The 18,534-nt window shown below is 43.7% G+C and overlaps 1 protein-coding gene across 1 annotated transcript in view; it reads right to left on the bottom strand.

Moving 5' to 3' along the window:
• Positions 1–570: 570 nt before the first annotated feature.
• syngap1a (synaptic Ras GTPase activating protein 1a) overlaps positions 571–18,534 on the bottom strand; it is a 28,502-nt gene continuing 10,538 nt past the window's right edge. Inside the window, exons 8-20 of the mRNA XM_080787583.1 lie at positions 18,047–18,191; positions 17,496–17,732; positions 15,951–16,152; positions 14,432–14,622; positions 13,314–13,518; positions 12,600–13,052; positions 11,706–11,873; positions 9,462–9,992; positions 8,758–8,967; positions 6,479–6,640; positions 5,876–6,087; positions 2,924–2,985; positions 571–720 (exon numbers count right to left, since the gene is read on the bottom strand). Of these exons, the coding sequence (XP_080643709.1) occupies positions 2,934–2,985; positions 5,876–6,087; positions 6,479–6,640; positions 8,758–8,967; positions 9,462–9,992; positions 11,706–11,873; positions 12,600–13,052; positions 13,314–13,518; positions 14,432–14,622; positions 15,951–16,152; positions 17,496–17,732; positions 18,047–18,191 (2,768 nt within the window). The 3' untranslated portion in view covers positions 571–720; positions 2,924–2,933. The remainder of the gene's footprint in view (positions 721–2,923; positions 2,986–5,875; positions 6,088–6,478; positions 6,641–8,757; positions 8,968–9,461; positions 9,993–11,705; positions 11,874–12,599; positions 13,053–13,313; positions 13,519–14,431; positions 14,623–15,950; positions 16,153–17,495; positions 17,733–18,046; positions 18,192–18,534) is intronic.

Below are 18,534 nucleotides of genomic sequence, written 5' to 3'. Positions count from 1 at the left end.
CTATCATCGGGTAAAATAATACCCGAAAAAAATTGTGATGGTTTGACAAAAGTTGGGTTTAGTGTTCTAGGGTTAAGAAATACATTTCATAGCAAGTAATTACTCAATGAATGTACCTTTTCTAAATGATTGCATTTGAATACAACACGTTTGATTTTGTGAGCACAGCTCCTTACTTGGGCCCTCTATTTGAGCATTGTAGACAGCAAATGATTTGCAAATGATGAGCCGTCGCATGTTATTAGGCATCGCCATGTGGGATAGTAGTAAAAACATCAAAAGACTATACATTCTGCCAACAGAAACTTACGTGAGAAGCCAGTTTCTCCTAGTATGTGATTCCATCTTCTTCCCCAACGTCTTGCACAAACTGTATTTGTCTGCTTAAATGAAGACAAATATCAGTTCAATATTGCCATGGTTGTGGCATTGGCTTACATTTCAGTCAATACATGCAGACATCTACTGCATGTTTAGTTTTTTGTTTTCAAGCTGATTGTCAACTTCTAGTACAGGCAAAGTTTCAGTATGTGCAAAGTGTTAGACAAATGCTCAAAGACTCCCGCTGGTCTCCGAGCAAGAATTAGGCAGGTGGAGTGTCTCTTATTTGTGTATTTTGCGGTAAGATCGGAGCCTCCTTGAACATGGATCATAATCAGCTCGGCTTATATCTTTTTTGGGCAGTCAGGATCCCGGCTGCCCACCGTATAAGTTGAGAGGCTAAAGGGAGAGAAGAAGTATGGATCTTAGTTATGTGGTTCTCTGAGTAGTTGCTGTTCACACATATTAATTGGGCAGTCCCTAGGTGTATAGGTAGGACCGGCATGCATGAGAAATGAGTGTTTAAAACTCTGCATCAAGGGAATTCAAAACTACCCTAGGGCTGAGGGACTGCTTTGGATAAGTCTAATGTACTACTCGGTATTGTACTGTACTGCACTGCATTAATCATACTGTGCTGTACCGTATTGTACTAATCGTACTGTACTTCTCCCTGTACTGGCCTCTCTCTCTGTGTGTGTGTGTGTGTGTGTGTGTGTGTGTGTGTCGCTGCTCAATAGTGCCATCCCGTGGTATTGCCGAGGTGTTTCAGCTGTCCGTGCTCGGACAGATAGATAGGCATACATACATAGGGGCACACATAGCTGTGTAATGGAGCGGAGGCGCCACTCAAAAATAGTAGCTATACAAGCTCACAATTGTGATATAGTAAATGACCAGATCATCTTTGTCACATCACAGGTTTGCAGGTGTTCAACAGGATATAAGGGAAGGGAAGAAAAATAAGGAATCTACATGTTTACCACAGCATATCACATCCAAACATTATGTAAATGAGGTTTAGAAATAAGGTGCATGAGCATAGCAGCTGGTGTATACAGTTCATGTAATAGACATTAGAGTATCAGTGTCTTGTACATGAGATTAAGGTGCTGCAGGTTATTGGCAAGTGTCAAGTTCAACCTCATAGTCTTCGAAAGGTTGAACTTGCTTGTGGTATGGTAATAAATCCTCAGGTAGGTCCATGAGGAAAGCAAAGTCTGAGGCCAGATTGACAGGTGGTGCCACAGTGGACATGTCTTGTTCAACAGTCTGATGGTAGTCGGGTGAAAGTTGTTCATAAATCTTGTGGTCTTGCCCTCGATAGTACGGTATCTCCTAGATCTCCTTGCCCTGCCTCTTCTTCATGATGCACTGAGCTTTGGCTACGCACGTCTTCCTGTACAGTTCCTGGAGTGCGCCACACTGTATGTTTTTCTTTTCTCGGGTAGTAAAGTTTCTATTCCAGGCTGTAACACAGATTGTACTAAAACAGCACCATTGAAAGTGTCCTGTCAGGCTGAGGATGCGAGGACTAACTCTGTACATCTTCAGGAGGCGAAGCCAGTATAGTCCCTGTTGGCCTATGAGGTACACACACCACATATTATGTGATGTGTGTGTCCCACTTGAGCTCCTCCTCGATGTGTACTCCAAGGAACTTGAGCTCGCTACCGTAAAAATGGGACCCAATGCCTCGCTGCTTGGCACTCGGCATCAATGGGTTGGATTAGGAGTCAATTCAACTAATGATTCCCGAGTGCGGCCACACTGCGGCTCACCACTCCAAGAGATGAAATGCGGAGAACAAATTTCACTGCGGTAACGTGTGTGACTAATTGTATGATTTTGACTATAAGACGATGAGATTCATATATGTATGACGATACAATTGTATACCGAACGATCCATTTTGACTTGATTCAGTGCGATTCAATGTGATACGCTGTAATATATGATGATGTTCATTTACTTCATTATCAATTACAATTTCAGCGGTATGGTTATAATATGCAGTGTGCAGTCAGTAAACAATGTGCAGTATGGTAAAATGGCATGTACAGTATTCTGTCAGTACAGTACAGTACACACTGTCAGTAGAAAGAGTAAAATAAAATGGGCTATCGGCCAAGTTGTGACTGGTAAATGTTTACTATCTGTGTCTTGCCTATTCTTGCTTGTTGTTTTTTAATTTAAAAATCGTGGTGTGCTGTAAATAGGCTCTGCGTTGTTTGTGTCTGCAAGTACTCTTTTAAAAAAGGTCAATGTTAGATCAGAGAGTCTTCCAAAGCATCTACGTTTTACAAAAGTTGTATTAGCAGAAAAGCTTCAGTCAACCAAAGTTAACTTTAGAATTGACCGATCGAGTCAAAATAAACAAATAAAGTAAAGTAATGAAGCAGCAATAATATTCCCCTTGCTATTGTCCTGCAGCTGAATGACGATGGATTCAGCACAGAAGCCCTGGACATAACAAAGACAATGGAATCTGCTCTTGGATGGCCTCGTAAAAGTTTGCATTTGAAGTATTTACAAATATACAGTAAGTATTCTAAAAAGTGTAGACGCAAGAAGTCATGCAACACAAATAATAAAAACAGACCTGTCATGATTCAAACCTTAATATCGGCACTCCCTCTCAGCTCATCCTCTACTACCATGAGTCTGGGAACAAAAAGATACAAAACAACACACATTGATTCACAAATACCAATATCATTGACTTAGTAGCAGTACATGGTACTGAAATGAATATCTTTGACTTAGCATTACATGGCCAATGGAGATATACTATAGCTATATTTATGGCTACAGTACTTCTACCAGCTGCTTCTATAGACCGATTCCGTAGCGGGTCTCATGGTCGCAGCCTACGTATTTCCTGTAGGCGGACTCGACGTAGCTGCGGGGTTTAAACCCTCACCGGGCGCATCTCTTCCACTACAGTGAACGGCAGAGTGACTGATGTTAGTTTGCCTCAAACTTTACTCTTTTACCTGCTTTTTTACTAACACTAACATTACAAAGATGTCCAGAAAATCGAGATGAACCTGTGTAGTTTATGGCTGCTCCAACAGTAGTGGCAACATAAAAAATAAATAAATACGGAATGTCAAAATATCCACCACGGTGGCTGAGACCAGAGCCATTGAGTAATGGTTGAGACAAAGCAGTGAAAGGTCCTGAAAGATACATAATTTCAGTCTTACCCAATACCCAATCTTTCTGTTTTATGAACACAAGGCTGCTGTATTTTATACCTCATACTAAGCATTTAAAGCATCTGCCCGTCGCACAACAGAAATTGAATGTTAATTACGTTTATTTTTATTTTATTGATATGTAATGTTTCGTGGTTAGTACGAGTCGAGTCACCACCAGCTGAGCTTATGTCAACAAGGAATCTCAGGAAAGCAATGTGTTGACAGCTGGGCGTGACGTATATTAGCAGCGACATTGCCTTCATATGTAGTTTCAAGGCTTTTGCGGCCACATTAATTCCATTTTCTCCAGAAACTGGCTGTATCAAATATAAATGGACATCATTAACGACGCACAGCCACTCCCCTGACAGAAAGACCGGGGTGGTCGGTTAATTTTTCAAACACAGTTCTTATATGAAGCGACCTAAAATCACCCTATGGAGATTTCACTGCAAATAAAAAAATACATGAACCTGTGTATTGGCACCCTCTACTGAAAGTGATGTCAGACTTCGGTGCTCTATTGCTTGGAATTAATTGTGCATAAACGTTCTTTGCTTGCAGCTTTGCAGTTTTGAATTAGACAAATTGCATGCATTCGGCAAAGAAAACAACTAACTCGTACAGAATCCCCTTGGCCCGTTAATAATGAGCTTGGAATCTACATCTTTTTTATTTCTTTTTTGAGCGGTGCCTCCGCTCCATTACGCAGATACAGTATGTGTGTCCCTATGTATGCATGTCCATCCCAGCACGGATGAGCACGTTATGAGCACGGAAAGTTGCAACACGATAACTCTGTCATTTCTCGACTGTTTTGGACACGGGAAGGCTCGCCGTACCGGGCAGGCCACCTGGCCATGTTCCTGGGGGTCCGGATGGTCCCCTGTGTCCCTAATTATGTATGTATGTACTGTATGTCTACGCATCATAGCATGGATGAGCACGGAAAGCTGCAACACGATAACTGTCATTTCTCGACCGTTTCAGATGCTGGAAAGCTCGCCATACCGGGCAGGCCAAGGAGGGGAAATTAGTTAAAGGAGAGGAAAAGTGGATACAGTTGGCTATATGTAGTGTATGTTAAAAATGATAGAGAAAAACTACAAGCTCATAACAAATTTCATCGCAGTGAGTTGTGAGATGTAGCTAGCTATTTTCATTTTTTTTAAAGCCTTTTCAGAGTTGGGAGTGGGGGTAGCACAACCATAGGCTATGGCATGGAGATTTTTGGGAACCCCCTCTAACCCATTATAGGCAGCTGGTGTGGCTCGACCAGCTTGTGCACTTTCTACATTGGCATAGATCTCTCACAGCACCATGGTTCATGTATATGTGAACATTTTTAAATAGGCTAATGTACATTTTATTAGTTTTCTTAGTCTTGAATTTTAGGTCAATGCTTGACCTTTTTTACTGTTGTTTATTCTCTTCTGTTTGTACCCTTTTAGTAATTAATATGTGCTCTTGTTTTATTGTGTCTTGTTATCTGTATGGGGGACTACGGTTGGAAACTAGCATTCTTGCTAAATCCAGTGTAATTACAAGGCATTGTATGTGTTGTGTTCATTAATATGTGCCGTCCCTCTCAAATAAACGCGTTTCCTGTGAAAGAAAAAATCTCCCGTACACAGTCTTCAAATGCAAGAAAGTTTGGTTAGCTCTTCATTAGGCTAACTCCATTAAAACTGGGAAAGCATCTGTGTGATTTAGCTATAAATATAGCAACATACGTTTTTCAGAAAACTCTTAGGACTTAGAACAGTGGTTTAGAACAGGCCATCCATATTCAACCGCTTATCTGGAATCGGTCATGGGGGCAACAGTTCCAGCAGAGAGCTCCAGCCTGAGCAACATTAGTCACTTCCTCCTGGGGGAACCCGAGGGGATCCTGAGGCGTTCCCAGGCCAGTGTAGAGATGTAATCCCACCCTGGTCCTTGGTCTGCCATGGGACCTCTTCCCAGTGAGACATGCAGCGAGGACCTCCCTAGGGAGACGCTCGGAATGCTATCGGAAATCTGTACTAAATGGTTCTGCCTGAACGACTTATAAGCTGGCTCATTTTCAAGCACAAAAAAGTTTGAGAACTACTCGTTTAAGAAGACATTTGTAGAATTGGCTTCAGGTTTTAATGGGATAATTAGGATAACCTGATGAAGGTCTAAAAGACAGAATCGTCGCTGTATTCCCATTAAATAATTTTATAATAGTGTGCGGGAGTTTTTTCTTTCAATAATTTGGGCCCCTCGACTGCTCTTCTCATACGCTCCTGACTTGCTTTCTATCGTGTCAATACCGCTAAAAAGGAGTATTCAATTTGTTCTCCTCAAAAAGCTTCTAAATATGTCACCTGTTGATGATGCCTTTGATCTGACTGTCTTTCTCCATCTGCTGCTGTTTCAGTCGACGTTCGCTGTCGTCCAGGCGATGCTGGTACTGCTGCAGGATCTTGCTGGTCTGCTGTTCCTGTGAAAACAGCCTATGTTCATATTCCTCCAGTTTGCGGTGAGACATCTTCAGCCTCTCCTTCAAGGAATATATTTCTTCCTCATATTCTTTCGCCTGAAAAACAAACACAAAATACAGTATGTTTTAAAGAATGCAGTCACTGGCGTGTTTTAACCCATTACGACCTGAGGCTGAATCTTCAAATGCCTTCTAAATCTTTAGGACTAGTTCTCACACTTTTAACAAGCTCTCAAATATAAATTGACACAGATGGTTTTAAGACAATGTTAATAACTCAATTGTATATCTAAACACTTTGTTTGATATGTGTAGTTCTTAATGCTTTTATACTGTAGGTTTATCATTTTGTTTTTGTTCTGTATGCAATGCTTTTTCTCTTGTTAATCTAAATGACCCTTAAATAAATAAAGTTTACTTATACAATCTCTATAATATCTTTACCATCACAATTCCTACTACAACTATTTGTGGGGTGAGCACTGACCCTTTCAAGTCGTGATTCGTCCATGCTCTTGGAGTACTCTTTCAGCTGCCCTTCACGGGCAGGTCGCAAACTCTCGATGTCCGCTGAAAGATGTGGCATGTTGGAGACCCAAGCTACCGTCCGTTCGTTCATAGCTGGGGTACTCAGCGAAGACTGAGAACCCTGAAATACAAAAAAACAAACAGTGTCTTTGATGTCAATTTTATTTTCTTTCTGCAATTAACCAATGCACCTGATATTTAGAAGAAAAAAAAAGATTCAAATTGTTGTCATATTTTTTAAGTGGTGCAACCACTCCTACAACCAGCAATGTCCGTGTACCTGTGTAGGTACCTGTGTACCTGTGTAAATGAGCACGAGTATGTGACTTATTTATACCAGTAGGGGGCGCCAGAAACAGAGAGAGGGGTAGTGCTGTGTCTCTAATGAGAGAGAGAGAGAGAGAGAGAGAAGGGGGGGGGGGAATTGCAACACTCAGTTCACACGTGTGTGATTTTTATTTTATTAGTCACTCCACGATTGCCTGTCTCACTATGAATCATTCAAACGTTGCAGCACTCCAGAAAAATATGAGGTCGCAATTTCATGGAGAAACTTCCCCCCCAAAAAGACTATTCAAAATGTCAACATCTTTCATGAGGCACTCCATATTACTCACTACCGGTCTCATTATAAATCATTCAAACTTTGCAGCACTCCATATAAATGCATAATTACTTGGGGGTTACTGCCCTACATTTAATTTCCTGGTGTCGACATTAACAATTTCCATTTAGAATTGTATTAAACGCATCTCCTTACAGTCCAGAGACCTCTAATTCTGTGGTTCCCAAACTTTTTCATGTCAAGGACCCCCAATTTGACACTAATTAGCCCGCGGAGCCCCATTTGAAAAGTTATGCCAGGGACCCCCATAAGAGAAGATTTTTACGGTTCTAGCAGTGATTCTCAACTCGTTAAAGTTCAAGGACCCCCAGTTTGATATGCATTAGGCTATGGACCCCCATTTAATGGCACTTCTATATCTGGGACTCCCAATTTATATTGTAAAAATCTATGTTAATTGTCTCCACCAGGCCAAAGGCATGGGGAGAGAGTATGTTTTGCACACCATCCGTGTGTGGGTGTGTGTATGTCCATCCGTCTGTTACCAGCTAATCTCCGACACCGTTAACCTGGTCGATGCCAAATTTTGCACACACACACTCCCTGGATGCCAACGATGAACCTCTGCCCCAAATGTTCCAGAACGGCCTGTTGTAGCGCCACCAGGAGGACGACTTTTGTAAAACACATATTTTGATATTACTCCTGCTGATTCTGACCAAAAATCCCAGAAATCGTTACACAGTATCTCTATAGTCATGTGTTCAAGACGGATCTGTCCAATATTTCATATTCCATCCTAATTGGCTAACATTGGCTTTGCAGGATTGGCCCATTTTGAAAAAAAGCCTCAAATCATGAACGCGGCGTGCAATTTACGTGAACTTTTTTTATTATACTTTAAAAACTATTATATGGAGGAAACGAGAAAAAAAAAGAGAGGACGTATAGGGCCCTAGTCCTACTCCTCCTCCCAGCCAGTTACAGGTAGTTACCCCCCCTTTTGATTAAAAGGGCATGTGAGCTCAAACCCACAATTCAACATTTTGGTTTTAAGATGTTAATATTAATTTTGTATTCATGCTTAGGACCCCAAATCACACTTGTGATCCATAAAAACTGGTCCACGACCAAAACATGCGTCCCCACTGTTTCCCAAACAGTGGGGACGCATGTTTTGGTCGTGGACCGGGACCAAAATGCGTCCCCACTGTTTCCCAAACAGTGGGGACGCATGTTTTGGTCGTGGACCGGGACCAAAATGCGTCCCCACTGTTTCCCAAACAGTGGGGACGCATGTTTTGGTCGTGGACCGGGACCAAAATGCGTCCCCACTGTTTCCCAAACAGTGGGGACGCATGTTTTGGTCGTGGACCGGGACCAAAATGCGTCCCCACTGTTTCCCAAACAGTGGGGACGCATGTTTTGGTCGTGGACCGGGACCAAAATGCGTCCCCACTGTTTCCCAAACAGTGGGGACGCATGTTTTGGTCGTGGACCGGGACCAAAATGCGTCCCCACTGTTTCCCAAACAGTGGGGACGCATGTTTTGGTCGTGGACCGGGACCAAAATGCGTCCCCACTGTTTCCCAAACAGTGGGGACGCATGTTTTGGTCGTGGACCGTATGCTTCAGCAGCGGCTGAAGCATACGTTAGGCTTCATCACATTCACCTGTTTGTTGACAACTGGTTTGAGCAGGTGAGGCTGCGGGGGCTGCAGCTGTGACTGCGGAGGCTTCTTGGTGCTTTTGGTGGGTGTGTCGGTAGCCTCCTCTGCTGCTGCAGCAGGCCCTGGGCCCTGGGTCTGGTTCTGGTTCTCCTTGGCTGAGCTCGTCTGGTAAGGAAGGCCCGGAGCCGGGCTGTCCGTCAGTGACGTCAGAGACTGTGGCTCCTGCAGGCAGAGGTGGAAAAAGTACTTTTTACTGAAAAAGTATCAAAGTAAAGTACGGAATTCAAAATTGACTTGAGTAAAAGTACAAAAGTATTGTTATTATAGTATTAAGTACCGGTATATAAGTATTGTTCCGCATTTGGCCACCAAAGTTTGGTGGGCAAATGCGGAAGTGCAAACGAGTGCTCAATGTTAAAGCCCAGCTGCACGGTCATGAATCCACGGGTCCGCCTGCAGTTCACACTCTAACCACTAGGGCCGAATGCTTCAATGCTGGAGAGCCTCCCTGGGGCTTGGTCGCATCGTGACACATAGTGAGCTTGATGATCGGCTATTTTCAAAGTATCTAGTAACAAGATTTCAATTTTTTTTTTAATTGTAAATGTACTGAAAATTGGAAATACTCGAAGCAAAGTAAAAAATAAAATACCTCAACATTTCACTTAAGTAGGCTACAGTACTTGAGTAAATGTACTAACCTTAGCCTCCTGCTGATGCTGCAGTTGCTGCTGCAGTTGCTGCTGCAGTTGCTGCTGCTGCTGCTGCTGCTGTTGCTGCTGTTGCTGCTGCTGCTGCTGCTGCTGTTGCTGCTGCTGCTGCTGTTGCTGCTGCTGTTGCTGCTGCAGTTGCTGCTGCTGCTGCTGCTGCTGTTGTTGCTGCTGCTGTTGCTGCTGCTGCTGCTGCAGTGACGGCTGTGGCTGCAGCATTGGCTGTTGTTGCAGTGACGGCTGTGGCTGCGGCGATGGCTGAGGCTGCAGTGGCCGAGGCAGCGCCTGGCTGCCGCCAAAGCTCGCTTCCGAAGACTCCAGGAGGAGGTTCCTGCTCTGGGGGCGAGCTCTGGGGGGCGTGCCCGTGGGCGAGTTAAAGGACCGCTGTGACCTGAGGTGCTGCGGCACGGCGGACGTGTGGCGGACGGGGTGGACGGTCGTAGGCGGCGTGGCCAAGGACGCGGGGGTGCCCGTGCCGGTGGGCGTCTGCGACGTCAGGCCCATAAGAAGCTGCTGCTGGAGAGACTCCTTGGGAAGTGACAATGGAACCAACAGAGAAATTATCAGCAAGCTACAGTAGACAGACTTGGCCCAAAAAGAATCCATCTGGTCACCGATGCATTGAGGCAATGAGGGGGGGGGGGGGTGATTGCAAGCCAGTAGCCGCTGGGCACGAACATGTACACGAACATGTACATGAACACAGGAACAAAAGAATCCTTTTTATACAGTGATAAAATGTTTTGAGAGCAAACTATGTTGTCACTTATCTCCCTGTAAAGCAAAACACATTGGCGACAATAACATACAATCATCCTGCCTCAGTTCTTTATAGCAAGTCAAATGCCACCACTTTAACATCAAACGGGTATCACAAATGTGATATTGCACTTATATTGCACTTATTATGTCTTCAAACCTGAATGTACTGTACAGCACTTTACATACGATGAAATGGATGATGTGGGTACTGACATTTTCTGTCAGTCTATATCCAGGCTCTGTCAAAGTAATGGAAATCATTGCATCAGTGGACTGATGCGTTTATTCACATACAGTACATGAACTGCTATCAAACCTGTGATACAAAGTAGATGTATAAGATTCAGGTTTAGAATCAGAAGAATAGAACTATCTTTGTTTTCACATCACATGATTTACAGATGCAAAACATTGGGTGAAATTAGTTTTAGAGGGGGGGGGGGGGGGGCATGGGGATCAAGGGGGGAGGGGGGGAGGAAGAAAGAATAAAGAAACAAAAAGGTATCTAAACATTTACACATAGCATTTTTATCCGTACAAAATGTACATTAAGGCACCTTTAATGGGAAAATAATATAAAGCCCCTTTTATTTGGACTTTGGTTAATCTTCCTATGAAGAAACATTTCAGTCCTGGTGAAAGAGGTCTTTTATCACGAGACATGGCCAAAGCATTTCCGGGGGTCCCCAGCCAAAAAACGTTGAGAACCCCTGCTGTACTGCATGGCCACTGATAATAAATTATTCTGTATGGCCGGAGGATGTGCATTATATATAGATAAAAGCACACCTTTGATGCCTAGTACTAATCCTAATGAAACTCTGCAGGGAGAAGAATGTGGAAATACAATCAAAACATATCTATAATTTGATAGAACAATGTGGAAGAACAATCATTACTAAGTTACACGTTTTAAGGAACACAAAATGTATGTGTTCTGACGTTGTGAAAAGATATTTTCACCAGACACAGTTGTGACGCTTCTCCCACTGCATGCAGTTGGAGTTCAGTTGTAAGGTAACATTTATTCCAAGGTTGACAAAGATTTAGTGCCAGCACAAAGTTCAAGTTCCAACTAAAGAGCTGCATATGGATGAAGACAGTTTAATTGTTGGTAAGTGGCCATGGTATGAGCAAGATAATCAACTGGAAACATAATACACTCGGCAAATGCCATCATGAACCCCTACATCATGCATCATTTTTTTTAAACCACACGACGCGTTGATTATCCCAGTATATCCCTTGATTGAATAAAGGCTTAACTTTTATATTACATTTTATTTCCGGATGATGAGAGAGAAGAGAACCTGTTAAACTTAAGAGGAAATACAAATGTCAATTAAAATGGTATCCATTCGGAGCATAATCCGCATATTGTTTGGGTTTTAGTGTGCCCGCATGGATGGTTGTCCATCACATAATGTAAATGAAGTGAAACGGCAAATGTATGCCTCGGGCATCAAACAGGCCACCTACCTGCACTTGCAGTGACAGCTGGCGCCAGGCGTAATCGTTGCTCTGATTCTGCCGGGTGAAATCATCACTGTAGCTGTGCGAGTGGACGATGCTGGGCTGCACCAGGCTGCTCTGTGACCGTAGCGCCGACAGGTCCTCGCTGCGGGAGAAGGCGCTGTTGCCAAAGGCCTGCGCGTAGCCCTGTCACAATTATCAAATACCGTAATCACCCAATCACCCCCACAGTTATTTAGTGTGCATAATTGTCATACCGTAATGGTTTCAATGTTCATACAGTACATTTTCAAACGTTTGACTAAAATAGCGGAAAAAGCATATCTACAAGCTTAATTTCCGCTATTTTTGACAGTATATTATTAAATGCGACGCATAAAAACCACAATTATTTGTGTGACAATTCATCATCAAATTTGTAATCGTACCAACCTGTGCCAACTACCTGCCATCTACCCTAGCCCCGACGACCTTACAGGCATATGCAAAGGCTCAACTCAAGCTATGTGTGTCTGTATGAATGTATGTCCGAGCACGAAAAGTTGCAACACGGTAACTCTGTCACTTCTCGACCGTTTCGGACACAGGAAGGCTCGCTGGAACTGGGCCGCGTTTTTAGATAGAATTGTATGTAGAGTAGACATAGCACTATGTATAGTGTATACTCATTCATTGTACAGATATTCTACTGTTGGATGGATATTAGGTTCTTGGCTTACTTATGATTCTTGATGACTACCCCCACACAGAGTTGCACCACTCACTTCACATGCGTGTGATTTTTATGTATTTAATGACATTTAATGATTTTCTATGCATTTGATGCATTACCATGTGTTGTTCTTGCTTACTGTAAGTAGCTCTGGATGAAGTGCTAAATGCCTAAATTGTCAATAGTACCTGCGTGTAGTCGTTGTGGTGGCCGTTCTCGGGCTCCGGGGCGAGCAGCAGAGGAGGGGGAGCAGGCTGGGGCTGAGTCGGGGAGTTCTGCGCGGCCAGATGGAACAGGGGGTTCTGGAAGGACAGCGGGTAGTGCATGGCCGCCGCCGCCTGCTGCTGCTGCTGGGAGAGCGACTCGGTCGGGCCTCCTATGTGTCCCATCTGGCTCAGCCTCAGAGCGGAGCCCCCGCTGCCCCCCGTGCCCGGGGCGGACATATGCCCGCTTCCCATGCGAAGCGGACCGCCGCCTCCGCCTCCGCCCGGGCCTTGCAGGTTGCCGAAGCTGTGGCCCAGGCCGGCGATGGAGGCCTGCGAGGAGGCGAGCATGTCCCCCACGGAGTTGAGGTTGGAGATGCTGTTCATCCGGGAGTCCTGGAGGTCCATCATGGAGACACTTTTGTTAACACTGTGGATCTTCGAGGGGAAAAGATAAAAGGTCATACTTATTGTAACAGTGCAGTCTTGAGTTTGAAATTGTATGTAAAAATGTTACCCCCAAAAAAAGAAAAAAGTTAGAAAAAAAGTTAAAAATATATATTATTATTATAATATAATTATAATAATAAACCATATGAAAAAACATTTAGAGCTTTATTTCATTTTTGGCGCCAAAACTGGGTCATGAGAGATGCTCTGACAGGGTCGTGGGAACGAAGACAGACAAAATTACAGTACCTTTGGGTCAGGCTCAGTGATGTCTGAGCTGCTCGTGCAGTATGCAGGGCTGGATCGAGCCAAGGGCGGCCGGGTCACATAGAACACTTCTCTGGACGAACGGAGGTCTCGCTCCGGTTGGCGCCTCATGTTGAGATGAGAGGAGAGGGCTTCCACAGCGGATACCCCCGTTGTGGGGGAGGGCAGGCGGGAGATGTCTATAGAGCTGCAGAAACGGAACCAAAAGAATCACATGGTGAATGGCAATTTATACTTACAGTATGAGTATAAAGTATGTAGTGGTCGCACGCTGGTGTCGGCACCAAAAATTGCCAATCCACAAGCTCACAATGTCTCTGAGCGATGCATTTTGAGCTTGTAGATCGGCTAATTTCAGCATGTCACCGGTGCACGGTCCAGCTCAGTGGCCTTGTGGTAGAGTGTCCGCCCTGAGACTGGGAGGTCGGGGTTCGATCCCCGGCCGGGTCATACCAAAGACTCTAAAAATGGGACCCAGTGCCTCCTTGCTTGACACTCAGCATTGGGGGTAAGTCCCTGCGACATACTAGCGTCATGTCCAGGGGGTGTACTTGTACATCAAGCTGCCTCACGCTACAGAAACAGGAGATAGGCTCCTGCCCTATGGGCCTCATGGCTCGGCAAGGCTACTTACTTACTTACTTACCGGTGCACGACCAAATATAACTCTTTACGATGTTCACTGTTGTGATCACATGTAGCTTTTATGGGCTTATATAGAATCCTGTTATCCTTCCTAAGTCTCTCAAATTCTGCCTGCACTGTTTTCTGCCATATTCCAGAATATAAATATAAAGGGGATTTGACTGCCACTCATTCATTTCATCACAACTCAATAAGAGAGGCTATTATACAAAGGAACACACCACATTAACCCATTAACATGCCACCGACCCCCATCTGAAAATATGTTGTTCCAGGCAGGGACCCTCCAGAAGCAAAGATTTGAGTTAAAAACTGAAACCCTGAAATAATATATATTCAAAGATTTGAGGCACATTTTCACGATTTTTCTAAAATGCTATTTTTCAATAGCTAAAGAATAACATAACACCAAAAGGGGTTCCCGCCCAAAATGGGTTAAGTAGAAATCCCATCACCTGTTTAAGTCACGCATCATAAGGTTTTGGAAATCCGACGACATCAGGCGATTGAAAGACGGCCGGGAGAAGAATCGATCCTTCTGTCTTTCCGGCTGGTGATTGGCTGGCGTGTGGAGCTGAGGGTTTCTCAGGGCTACGCTGATGTCGTTCAGTAACCGTGGCAGAGGTCCAAGTTTCAGAATGGCATCCTGAAGGAGGTTTGAACAACATTATGAGCCAGTGAGTGAAACAGAATCATTTTACAGACCACATTTTTTATTCTAATCCAGAGTTACACTTTCCATCATAGACCCTCCTAGGGAGATGGCCCTGGAGTGTTGCCAATTAGCATAAGCTACAATATTGGATGGTTGTTAATTCAGTGTTAATGACATGTGAATGTGTAACTGTCCATATCAAATAAACTATACTACTACAGTACATGAATACATTGGACAAAATGTGTGGGTGAGAGGGACTTTTATTCTGAGTGTGAGCCTATATCTGTATCCCCGTTTTTACCCAGAAATTCAGATGAACGGAGAGGCGGAGGAATGGGGGGAGCTACTTGTGTTGTGCTGGCTATACTGCGAGCCGACGAACCCCGCCTCCCCGTTCTTCTGTCACCCCACACATACACTCGTCACGGCCAGGAGGACAGCTGCCCGGCTATGCTCCGTGGTGGTTTTGCGATCTGAGCTCTCATTGCAACTATTCTAATGTATACTATAGCCAGCACAACATAACAATTTAGACCAATCACATGGCCTGAAGCGAGTCTCGGTGACCGAGTTAAAACAGAGAGAAGGGCTGGGGAGAGCGGTGGTCTGCTGTTCACCGCGGCTCAGTGACATATTGTTGTAGTTTTCGGTGATAGCGGTGGTCTGGTCACTTTATCACCGAGAACTGGACTATGAATAGGCCTTTAGTCCCGCTCCCGCCCGATCCAGTTGGATTTCTGACCATTCCTACCAGCGCCCACAATGGTATCATTTCTGAGCACTTGTGATTTATTTCTGACCACCGGCCCACTCCTGCCTTAGACCTGCATAATCCTGCAATATTACCGTCCAGTCCAGCATAATCCTGCAATATTTCCATTGGGACGGAAAGATATTGCAAACGGAGAGAGAGAGAGAGACAGAGAGATGGCCATTATAGCACCACAGACAGCGGCACGCTGGGCTTACAGTTTGACAGTAGGTCATTAATAAATAATTTATAAATAACCTACTGTCAAGCAGTAAGCCTCGATTAAATAATGCATGTACACGTCCCTGTCAGCAAGCACGTTTCAAAATGACTACATTACTACAGTACAACTGCTTTATTCCAGATGTATGTAGTGTGTCCGCAAGAAAAACCCTGCAGGTTTTCTTTTGATCACCCATTCCCGTCGGCAACTATTACAAAAAAAGAAAAGAAAAAAAAAGCCAGCTCCGGCGAGATTTACAAATACTCAGCCTTCTATTAGAGGTCAAATCCTGTTTCTTTAGTGGCTTTTCCCCCCTTTTTTCTTTTTTACAATTTCACTTACCTTGCTGAGCTGGCCCATGACTTCCCAGAGTAAGCTGTGGAGCATGGACAACTCTCTGCCCAGATCAATGTAGCCCTCGAACCCGCCTGCGTTGCCCCCCGTCTCCATGTTGGAAATCTCATAGAGGAACTGCTGCATGGAGCCCCACTCCATCTCCAGAAACTCATTCATGAAATATAGGTATTCTTCCTTAGGTCCAAATCTATAGAGGTGGATAAATGACAAAGACAGGTAAGTCATGGAAATAAAGAGGACAGAAACATTATTTTTTATCTTTAGCCCGAGACCTAGTGTCCATTTAAATTCTAGGCGGGCCTGCCCCAAAGTTATTAGTGCAGCCACACCCGGCAAAAACTAGAGTTCCCGAAAATTAAGATCTTACTCCCCATGCCAAAGCACCAGCGCTTGCCCAGCAGTCTGCTGTCACCCAGGCGGATATGTTGATCTGACCCCCATTCCAAAGCGCCAGCGCTCACCCAGCAGTCTACTGTCATCCAGGCGGATGCGTGCATGTCTTACTGGTATTGCCTTATCCACCGTTTGGTCCTGCACCTGCCATCCAGTAGATGTGCCAGTTCTACTCTTTCTATAGTGCTAATCCTTAACATAACATGCGCAGCCGAGTTAAAGTGTCATACTCATAAGAGTATCTTTTCATGATGCACAATATGGTCAGCTTTCAATACCATCAATAGTAATTGCTTGCCTTCTTTAAAACTCACTCAGTGCCACAGGACGCCTTTGGACGCCTACCCTTTTTAAAAGGTCAAGTGAAACAAACATTTAAAAATAGCACTACTGAAGCACAATATAGTTTGCTTTTAACGTGATGATGAGAACAGCCTCTAGGAGCAATAAACACATACAAACAAACAACAACATATGCAGCTCTGTTCACTGTTCATTTTATATACATAACTTGTGTGTTGAAGTTAACACTCATTCCTAATTTGTCCACTCTGTACTGCATGTACATAGCTGTTCTTATTGTGTTTGGAAATCTAGTCAAACAATAAATGTAGCTTAATTGATGCTATTAATGCATATTCTTATACAGTACATTGGCATCTCTTCTCTATTTCCATTTGTGATTTAAAACAAGCAATATGATGATTATTGCTTGTTTTAATCATTATTAATGACTCATCTACAGTAATCTGCTCTAAACAAATTGTCGTGTTGATTGAGTGTTGTTTGAGGTACTGTGCACTCTATCAATTAATTATTTCTGAACCTTGTCTGTACATCTCGGGGTGCCAGAACGATTAAAGTATAAAAACATACATATTTAATTATTATAAATTGGATTGTCCATATAAAAATATTTATTTGCAAAAAAAATGGCACTTCCCAGTGCTATTCACTTTGGACCTGACAATATATTTTTTAGTATATGACGCGCAGACGCGGTAGCAGTCTGAAATGTGAGTTTGCTGTCACTGAATTCCAAGAATAATGTCAGTCCCCAACATACCATAGGTCCAGTAGAATATATTTAGAATGTTATAGCTGCCATAACGGTGGGAAAAGAAGGTAGTGACTCACTTGCTGAAGTTGGCCAGGTTCTGAATCACCTTGGCTATAAGTGTGAGTGTGCGAGAGGTACGTTCAGCAGGGTACTCCTGGGTGAGGTTAAAGAGGGAAGGGGACATAATTGCGGGGCACATAAAGCGAAGAAAGAGGGAAGAACTGATGAGGCTGTCAGCAAGGTCTTCCCTCCCCCGTTCAGCACATCTGGCTCTCCATGAGGCAAAAACTTCCTTTAACTCCCGAGGAAATATGCTAGGGAGAAAAAAATAATAAAAATAAGATTGCCTTTTATTTTATTTATCATCGTGATAAAATATTCAGCACAAAATGGACTATGCACAGCTGTGTGTGTGTGTGTGTCCGTAGCACGGAATGTGATGATTTGATTGGCTGATGTATGATGATAATAGCGCCCCTCACTTCATCACATGAGTGTGATTTTTACAGTATGAATCAACAAAATAAGCACTACGATGGGCAACAAAAAAATCACATCATCAGTCTGTGCTCAGCCAATAAAATCATCACATTCCGTGACACTGTATGGCTGTAATGGTAATACTGACCACAGAGAGTTGATGACCTTGCAGAGTGCCAGCTCACAACACATGCGGAGATTGGCTTGATGGTCTGCAAGGACTGAGGGGGGGACACGCATGGGGTCCACCTCACAATTCTCCTCAGACTCGTATAAGGCTCGAATGAAGTCACCTATAAGATAAACACGTTTTCATTATTGTGATTTATTATTACTATTGCTTCATGCAATCAAGATGCAACACCGCTTCTTTAAGACCTGAGGGCGATTCTGCAAATACCTTCAAAATCAATAGTTCTCAAACATTGGGACAGCCCAAAGTAAAATTTGGCTGCCGACCCCCCCCCCCCCCCCCCCCATCTGAAAATGTTTTGTCCAATGTAAAGATGTTTCATATTATATATTACAGTTCAGTAATTTTTTCCCACCCAATATTGAACCAGTTCAGAGTTTTTCCACTGGAAATCAAAACCCTAAAAGTTGGTTTGGAACTGGAACCAAAAGATGGCCACCGGT

Source organism: Protomyctophum bolini (assembly GCF_963924005.1).
Source record: "Protomyctophum bolini genome assembly, chromosome: 17".
In the NCBI taxonomy this organism is placed as follows: Eukaryota; Metazoa; Chordata; class Actinopteri; order Myctophiformes; family Myctophidae; genus Protomyctophum; species Protomyctophum bolini.
This window is presented reverse-complemented; position numbering and strand designations above follow the sequence as displayed.